Source organism: Chanos chanos, chromosome 11, assembly GCF_902362185.1.
Source record: "Chanos chanos chromosome 11, fChaCha1.1, whole genome shotgun sequence".
Classification (NCBI taxonomy): Eukaryota; Metazoa; Chordata; class Actinopteri; order Gonorynchiformes; family Chanidae; genus Chanos; species Chanos chanos.
In genome coordinates this window covers 14,698,548-14,707,615 of record NC_044505.1, presented here as the reverse complement: position 1 = coordinate 14,707,615, position 9,068 = coordinate 14,698,548, and the positions used below count along the sequence as shown (strand labels likewise).

The 9,068-nt window shown below is 46.6% G+C and overlaps 1 protein-coding gene across 2 annotated transcripts in view; it reads right to left on the bottom strand.

Moving 5' to 3' along the window:
* Positions 1-8,767, bottom strand: part of kdm4c (lysine (K)-specific demethylase 4C) — a 13,263-nt gene extending 4,496 nt beyond the window's left edge. Inside the window, exons 1-13 of one of the 2 annotated variants that reach the window (XM_030787971.1) lie at positions 8,692-8,767; positions 7,605-7,779; positions 7,159-7,334; positions 6,714-6,828; positions 6,087-6,280; positions 5,437-5,486; positions 5,226-5,329; positions 4,702-4,839; positions 3,883-4,076; positions 3,384-3,589; positions 1,172-3,192; positions 592-703; positions 216-397 (exon numbers count right to left, since the gene is read on the bottom strand). In XM_030787971.1, the coding sequence (XP_030643831.1) occupies positions 216-397; positions 592-703; positions 1,172-3,192; positions 3,384-3,589; positions 3,883-4,076; positions 4,702-4,839; positions 5,226-5,329; positions 5,437-5,486; positions 6,087-6,280; positions 6,714-6,828; positions 7,159-7,334; positions 7,605-7,748 (3,636 nt within the window). In that variant the 5' untranslated portion in view covers positions 7,749-7,779; positions 8,692-8,767. Of the gene's footprint in view, positions 1-215; positions 398-591; positions 704-1,171; positions 3,193-3,383; positions 3,590-3,882; positions 4,077-4,701; positions 4,840-5,225; positions 5,330-5,436; positions 5,487-6,086; positions 6,281-6,713; positions 6,829-7,158; positions 7,335-7,604; positions 7,780-8,691 lie in introns of those variants that run through there. The other variant, XM_030787973.1, reaches the window with a different exon arrangement.
* Positions 8,768-9,068: the final 301 nt, after the last annotated feature.

The window sequence follows — 9,068 nt, the reverse complement described above, 5'->3', positions numbered from 1 at the left end:
ATAGTTGTGTTTTAATTGACGGCAAGGCATGAAGAGTGTCCACACAACAGAGTGTGGCTGTGTTATGGTATTCTTGCGACTTGTGTGGTGTAGTAGTTCTATAGCTCTGTGGCTGTATTTTCAGTTGTGTAACAGTACGGCTGTGTAGATGTGTACAGTTGCGCGGTTGTGTTGAAGTGTAGCCGTATAGCTGTGTGTGTTATAGGTCGTGTTACCTGATGGTAAGGCATGAACAGTGTGCACACGGCGCAGTGCGGCTGGGTTTTGGCAGCTGCGCTGTTGTATTCTCTCTCGGAGGGGAAATGGGCTTTCCTGTTCTGCCACAGATGCACCAGCGGACGAGCCCAAGGTTCGGTTTCCTCCGCCTGCTCCTCACACATGCCCTCCTCGGTATGCTCTGCATGAACAGACATGAACAAACACACACACACACACACACACACTCCCTTTAGATGGCAGCCTACGTGTTCAACTCAAGTCCAGACACTTCCTACAGAGCTGTTACGACGCCTTCTCCAACCGTCACTGCTGTCCTCGGAGAACTTGGGCAATGTCGCCCCCCTTCCCGATCCCTAGATGCCACCCACTCACCGTCATCGCTGGCGGTCTGCTGTTTGACTGCACTGGGCACGGCTCTGGCCGTGGGCTTCCTCAAGGGGTGGCGCCAACTTTTGGTGGTCCTCTTCACCATGGGTAAGGAATACTGAGGACAGGGAGAGAGACACAAAGAGAGAGAGAGAGAAAGAGACAGAGAGAGAGAGAGAGACACAGAGAGAGAGACACAGAGAGAGAGAGAGAGACAGAGAGAGCCATAAGTTAAATTGAGACTACTCAATTTAAGTGCTTCCCTAAGCGATCAATGTACCTTGACTGGGATGGAGTCAGTGTTAGTTACGACACCTCTCACATCACTGTCAGATTAAGACCACGATTAAGAGTCTTTCTGTATCGATATATTTGAATTCTCCTGGTAACAGTATAGGTTGTCTCTAAATTGTGCTGATGACTTCAACGGATAAAGTGGAAGAATGATTCGATGCACATGGCATTAGTCAGTTCTTCCGGCACAAGAGGATCAATTTTTTTTCTGGTTTGGACAATGGGACACTTTTTAAAAAACACACTGATGCGAGAACGTTCCGGTGAAAACGAGAACGCTTTGACCTCTCACCGCGCACACCTCCCCTGGCTCTAGCCCTGGGTCACCGCACTCCTCCGTCTCGCTGGCGTTGTTCTCCTCACTCGACTCGCTGCTGCTGTCCTCCTTCGCCCTGGATCCCCCCGAATCCGACTCTCCTTCCTGGGAGGAGCCCTCACGGGGGGACGAAGCGTTGCTGAAACACCCTCGCTTCTTCATTCCTGTCTGCCAGGATCTACTTGTTCCCAGCTCTCCCTGTGCTGGTAGCTGCGCATCTATTGCCTCCTCCTCCACCACCACTGCCCTCTGGAGCTCCAGATCTTCCGGCAGTCCTGCCGTCGGCTCTGCCCCAGCAGGGTCCACCGTGCTGGGCTCCAGGTTGGCCCATGTCAGGGCCTTTGCCGGAGAGTCTGGAGGATTGGGGGATTGGACCTCCGTGCAACGTGGCTCAGTCCACATAGCATACGGGAGCTCGGAGTCGGAATCGTGGTCGTAGGCCGTCATCCCGTCTCCGCCTTTGGTCAAACCGACCTCCAGCTCAGGCCGCAGGTTCTCGATAAGCACCGCGGGATTCTGGGAGCTGATGTTTTTCCAGATGTCAATGGAGAAGGGATGGGACTTTAAACAAGGGCTTTGTGTGAAGGGGGAACTTTCCTTCTGTAGTTGCTGAAAAGTGCTTTTGTCTTCAGTGTCTGTCTGTTTCGATGGGAGGACGCCGCACTGGTCATGTGACATGCTGGGACTGTCAGTGCTTTGTCTGGGGTACGAGAGTGCTAAGTCGTCTTCATTAGCTGAACCTGCTACGTCGATGTGGCCCGTGTCACAAGGCGTGGAGTGCTGTAGTGGACTATGGGTAGTGTTTAGACTGGACACAAGGCCAAGAGTGTTGTTGTCTGGAAGGGGATAATGAGTAGTGTTTGTAAGACTCTGAGCAGGTGAAAGTCTGTTTCTGTCTCCACATTCGAGATTGTGTGCGCTCTCACACGCAAGAGTATGTGTTTCCTCGTGCATCAGAATGTGTGTATCTTCATGCGAGAGTATGCGTGAGTCCTGTTTGTCACAGATGTCATGCTGTTTGGTTTCCACAGTTGGCACAGGTTGCAGTGTTTCCAGATCAGGAGCCACGAGCTGGGTCTTTGTGTCCATGGAACCTTTTGAGTCACATGAACCTTCCTGAATCGGACCTAAATCCCAGCTGTGGTAAAGTGCAGCAGGCTCTGACCCGTAAGCGGAGTCCTGCACGGTATCCATAGGTGACTGGGTCACCTCCCTGTACAGCACAGGTGCTGCTAAAGAGGCCGGAGCTTCGGTTCTGGTCCAGTTGACATCAGACCGAACGGCGAGGGTCAGAGAGGGCATCTCAGGAGCGAGGGAGGAAGGTGGATGCGACTGCTCCTCTTCTGTAGGTTCGGGTGTCAACAGGGGCATGTCTGGAATGGATGTTCCCTGCATGGGGGTATTTTGAGACGGGTCAACCCCTTCTGAGGTTGCTACGTGCCCTTGTTCCTCGGTAAGGGCACAGTGCAGTGTGGTTTCCGTGCTGAATTCCGAATGCTGAGGTGCAGGGTCTGAACTGGGACTCCGAGGGCACGAGTCGTCTTTCAGTTCTTCGTTTGCTGAGCCACGGTCGCTCCTTGAGGAATTCCGATCGGTCAGGTCCGTTCTAGTGTTGACAGGCTCCGAACTGCTTTCCGTAACCGTTGCCATGGCACTGTCACTGCTACATGCTGAGGCAGACACAGAGTGAGGAGATTTAGCTGTGTCAAGACTTTGTAAGGCAGAGGTGATATTAAGAGACGACTCCTCCTCCATTTGAAACTCCTGAGTGTTTTCTGTCTTTATGTCTGCGCTGGATTCTGACCCAGGATCAGCTGTCATCCGGGTCTCTGAGGGTTCAGCACCTCTGATTTGGACTTCGTTGTCCGAGGTCTCTAGCGGGTTTGGGAGGGCGGCGGGAAGTTCTTCTCTTTTTGGTTTAGATGAATCAACCAGTAAAGAGCTTTCTACTCGCATCACCTTGACGACACACATCTGTCGACAAGGGCCAGTAGGACCTGCAGATGAGAACACAGACCATAATGAGCCGTTCAGTAGACAACATCCTAAAAAAAATAAAGACCAACTACAAGAAAGACAAAGAATATCATGCAGAGAAGAAAACCGGAGACACTTTTGGATAGATTTTTAAAATCCTGTTCAAATGTCATGTTCAGAGAAGGCACTGGAAAAGAAAGAGAATGACCACCTTTGAGGTCAGTGGGCCACCGCAGTGCATCGTGGGATTTGTGGTCTTTCTGATTTGGGTTAGCAGCTTCCTTCTCCGGGTCTCCAGGAGCCAACTCCACCTTCCCACCCGTTTGGCCACTACCCCCAACGGAAGAGGTTTCCATTGCAACTGGTTCCTCCACTGTCTTCAGCCTTTTGGAGCGCGTGCGAGGATGATGGAGGCTGCTGAGAGACAAAGATTATTAAACACTCATAAACAAAAGAGCTATGCAACAATGCTAAATAATGCGATAATTAAGACACCAAACTGCAGTACATTTCTGTACAGGCTGTTCGGTATATTTCCAGTTTTCCATAACAGCTCCTTTCAATTAAAAAACACTGCTCAGTTAGAGAGGGTCTCATTTCAGTTAAGCATTTCAGTCATTTTACTCAAAAAGGGTCGGTAGGTTTTGTAGTAGTATAATGGGTGAATTATCCCCCCCCCCCCCCCCCCCTTTTCGATGAATGACTGAAACCTTTTGGTGGGAGGTTTGCTTTTCCTGCGTCTCTGCAGCCATGCCTGTAGCTCTGGCGTGGAGGCGGGCGTGGCCAGCGTGTGGTCGATGTGGCAGGTGTCTTTGCCCTGCGTCCAAACCTGGTAGCGATCCGGCTGAAACCGCCTGATGAATGGGTCCATAGATATTTTCACCATGTCCTTGCTACAGGTGCACTGCGGAGAGACGCACGAGAGAGTCAAATGAGAAACGCGAGGCTCAAACAGCCTGCTGTGGTTTCTGCTGAAATCATCACGTTCAAAGCCAAACGCTGCTCAGGGGGGAAAAAAAAAAAAAAACAGAGGTCAAAACTTGTGTGCTGATAAGCTAGAAGATGTTGAATGACTGGAAGACACCAACTGAAAGGCTGTGATAAGCTAGAAGATGTTGAATGACTGGAAGACGCCAGCACAGATTAAGATCAATGTATGTTTAAGCCAAGTGACGGTTATCTTGACCAAGCCCTCTAGGCTGAAACATTAATGGAATAAAATACACAGGACGTATCGTGATGTGCGCGGGTCCTTTTTCTGAAACGTTGTCTGAGATTCCAGATACCTCCTGTTGTCAATGCCTCTCCCTACATTTATTGCTTCCTTTAATATAATGCGATCTGCACCAATGGCAAAATGTCAAAATACTTCTCAACAGTTTAGCTGCATTATGAATGACTTAAGTGACAGCCACAATTCTGAACCAACCACTTCTTGCTGTTTGACTCTATCCACACCAGACAACGGCAATAAATCAGTGATGAGTTTGTTAACCAAATGGGTGCTACGTTCCCTTCCATGACAGTACCTGCGTGGCCATTTTCCCGTAGTCGATCCAGCGCAGCGTGGCAAAGTTGGTGGACTCGGCACAGTTAAAGCCGTGGTTGAAGCCGGCGTGATATCCGTACGGAAAAGTGATCATGAACTCTCCTGCCTCTTGAGTAGTCTGAAAACGCGTTCGACAGCAGAGGACACAAATCACAAGGTTTCGTGGCGGCGGTGGGGGGGGGGGGGGGGGGGAGACTTTCAACACTAAGTTTCATGGGGTATTTTTGGAAAAGGACTTACTAGAACCACAAAGAAAATGTACGTTAGGGTACCCTATCCCCCCCCCCCCCACACACACACACACACACACACACACACACACACATTTAAGATACTATTATCACCCAGTGTGGCCAATATTTACCAAATGCATTCCATCTACACAAATATCAAAATGTAATGTCTAGAGCTACATGACCAGGGCTTTGAAACGATAAATCCGTGAATGTTAAGGTGCAGTAAACAAAATGATGATGAATCCTTTTCACAAGGGCCACGTTTTACCTTGTCAAACGGGATGCCGTACTTCTTCAGTATGGAAGGAGAGATCAGAGTCATCTTGTGCCGCAGGAATGCCTCGCAGCTCTTAAAGCTGTTGGGGAAGAACCCTGAAAACACAACCAGAACCATCGGAAACAGGACTCGGAAATTGGAACATCGGAACGACCATCGGAAAACGGCGGTGGGCAGTGGAAGTTAATACTGAGCGTTTTACCTGTAGCTAAGCGCTCGAGCCTCTTCCCGTGTTCCGGAGGGATGGCATACCTGCAGAGTTGAGATGGCATATCGCGTTCATTTAAACCCTACTTAATAAAACCAGTCAATTGGCATTGATCTGTTTATACCAGGGGCTACACTGGTTGAAAGTTGTAGCCCAGGTTTTAACAGTTAAAGAAAAAAGGCTCTTGTGTTTTTACCATGTTTGTAATTATGTAATATGGTAGTGCTGCATAACCATATGAGTTAATGCAGATCTTGCTGTTTTGGTTTTTTTTTAATTGTACTTAATTTGTCAATACGCATGTATTAGTGTGAAATCTGGCCAATCAGTCATGTTGTCCTAAGCTAGAGTATGAACCAGGGCTGGGAGGCAATGCTCTTTAACTGAACAGAGAAACCCATTCTGTTATGCCAAAATTATCTTTATGATTCATTCTTCAGCCAGATAATAACTGAGAGCAACTGTTTCATTAACGCAGTACGTACATTGTATTACTTTCAGGGTTTTGAACCTAAACTACTTTTTTTTTTTTTTTTTTGGACTCTGGTGTTTCTCTGGGGATTTGAAACCGGTAAGCCTCTGGTTGCTAACCAGTATGCCTCACTCCTGAGCCCTGGTGATTAAAGAGCCAAAAGAGATCCTACCAGGACTTGGGCTCTCCAAAGTGCAGGTAGTTAATGCTGTAGAGATCCATGTCTTCGGTGTGCCAGGAAAAACTGGTCTTCCACATGCCGAAGTACAGGTACGGTGTGTTCACGCCCTGAATGGACACACCGCAGTCTTCCTCGATCACGTCCAGGATGGAGTTCAGATGGCCGATGTTCCACTCCTCGACGCCCTGTGGGGAGAGGGAGCGTCGACAAACTCAAACAGGTTTTATTAGGACAAGTTTCCTCATCGCCGGAAGTGAAAAGGAACGTCTAAAAACCGTTCCGACAACGAGCTTGTGCCGCAAAGTATTCAGTATGCAGTAAAATCATTTTCAACAGGAAAAACAGACTTTCGAAACGATGACGATAGTTATACTGAGTACAAAAGTAAATTGTCTCAAGCAACAGGACTTCGCGTGTGCTGTACCTGTTATAAAACCAGCTCTGATTTGCATTTACGATCTTACATTTATGCTATCATTGAAAACGCTCTGAGGGCATTCAACAATCCTTACACACAACTATATGGCAACACAGTTTTCTAGTCTCTCAGACCTACAGGAACCTTTTTGTTTGTTTTTGAGAGCTACACCGGAGCGCAAAATGATCTGGGGGTCTAACCTCATCGTAGAGTGTGCCGCTGACGTCCGCTCCATAGATGGGTGATACGAAGGTCAGATTCTTCCAGTACTTTCTCTCCAAGTCCTCATAGTTCAGGTAGCGAGGGGTACAGTACCTGACAAGTCACACAAGACAGCATCATAAAAGGCTGTGACCATCTGTCTAGGGAGGGCTTTGTGTGCGTGTGTTTCGTACCATCAAGTTTGATTTCCTGTTTGTGCCATCGCTATACAAAACCTAGTTAAGAACTGACCTTGGCATAACCCTCATTCTCCTACTCCATTTTGCCCTGGCAGTTTCTCCATCAATTTACATCAATCAATGACCACAGATAATCAATGGGGTAAAAACAAGCATACGTTCAGTGACGCATGTTTGTCTTAAGTTTGATGAAATTAGTGAGTGTGTGTGTGTGTGTGTGCGTGTGTGTCTGTGCACCACTCACTTGTCACTGTTAGCGAGCCTACGAAACTCCTGCACAGTGAGTGGTTTCTTCTGGATGTTATACTGTGTGAAGAGTCCTGATTGGCCAGCTACCATCTGCTGGATAGGGGCTTGGATGACGAGGTCATCAATGTCGTCATAGCTACGCCTTGGCTTCCACCCTTTCGGTGGGATCACCTGTGTAAGGAGAGTGGAATCGGATCATTTAAGAATGAGATAATGAGTAAGGCTACAGGAAGGATGTACCTATGTATATCTTTGCATCCTTTTTTTCCCTTCAAAGTAACTGATTTATAATTCATTTGGACAGGCATACACAGGCTAAAGAGCATCCTAACTTACTCATTCTGTCAGTTTTTCACAGTTAGCTAGTGAGGCATTGTGAACATTTCCAAACACACTCACACATGCATAGAAACACACACCCACACACACACACACACACACCTTAGCCAAGCCTGCTCGGTGGGCTCCCTGTGATTCCATGTAGACCAAGTACTGGTTGAAGTCCCTGAATTCCTCCATGGTGGGTCGGAAGGTCATGATCTTGCAGGATGGGTTGGGAGGAGCGTTGCCCCCGGCCCCCGCCATCCTGATCTGCTCCCTCAGCGACACTGAAAGACTTCAAAGACCCCATACGTTACACAAAGCTACAGTTAACATTACAGTTATGCAGCAACAACTCATACAGAGAGTAAAATACAGTACTGGAAGGATAGGTGACTGGGCATTTAGATTCCTATGAGTAAGGCTAATGTATTCTATCTAAATAAGAAAAGGCAAACAATGCCTCTATATATAAGGATTTATGTGCTGCCAACAAGGCACTGTCTTCTGAATGAATAATTTAAAATGGATAGCTCTTGTGTAATTTTAAATGTGCGGGTGGTAAAGGAATTGTGTTGTTTGTTTGTTTATTTTTTATTAATTCTTTTATTTTTTTTATTTTAATCGTCAGAATGACAGACAATGGCTGAGTGCCATTTGCTTCCATTTCCTCTGTAATGTCCAGGGAGAACCGACACAAAATGCCGTTAACAAGTTCATTCCGTTCGCTATGTGCTGAATCATACATACAGTATTCGGAAGCAAGTCATATGGAAGCGAGAAGCTAGGGGACAAAAGGAACTCTGCAATAGCCAATGTATTATACACCCAATTAATCAGACTATTTCAAGGCCCGACTATATTCCATGACAATGGAATAAACAGTAAAAAAAATCAATCAATGTAGGAAATAAGTACAACTGCACCTCTAATTGCAGGGATATTCTGAAAGATTTCACTTCAAAATATATTTGCAGGTTTTCACGAATATGATCTCCGGCGGCATAGTTTAGGTAGCAAGTAGGCTAAAAAGAATAGGCTGATGCTTACCGCTAGCTGAATGCTAGTTGCAATAAGATCACAAGCTTTGTATCTCTGTTTTATTGCTAAGACAACAACAGCAAGCTACAGTCCGTCCATATGCACAGAAATTCATTAATTTCCATGCGCTTATTGCATGTCAATCCAAGGCGCTTTTAAAATGTACCTTTGTTTTGAAGGAAGGAGACGTGTTGTTATTAAATCCCTTTAAACGTGACGACTGTCAGCTACTTCATGACAGGTCGCTGCTCTCACACGATTTCATTTCTTCTTCTACGAATTAAATGGAACGTGTCGACCTTGGTGTGCATATCGCCCTCTAGTGTATTAGTAGCTCATATAAAAAATACAATCTCAGATTCGACAATTTAAAGCGACGGTTTAGTTTTATTTTTAAGTTGCCTACGCACTTTAGTTCATTTAAGACCTCGTTTCTGGCTAAAACTGTAGAGACTACGGCAGTTATTCCTTACTTTGTGACTTTATTTTATGATTTTGAAAACTGTTCCAATTTTAAAATGTAACTTTTAAACAAACTTCTCA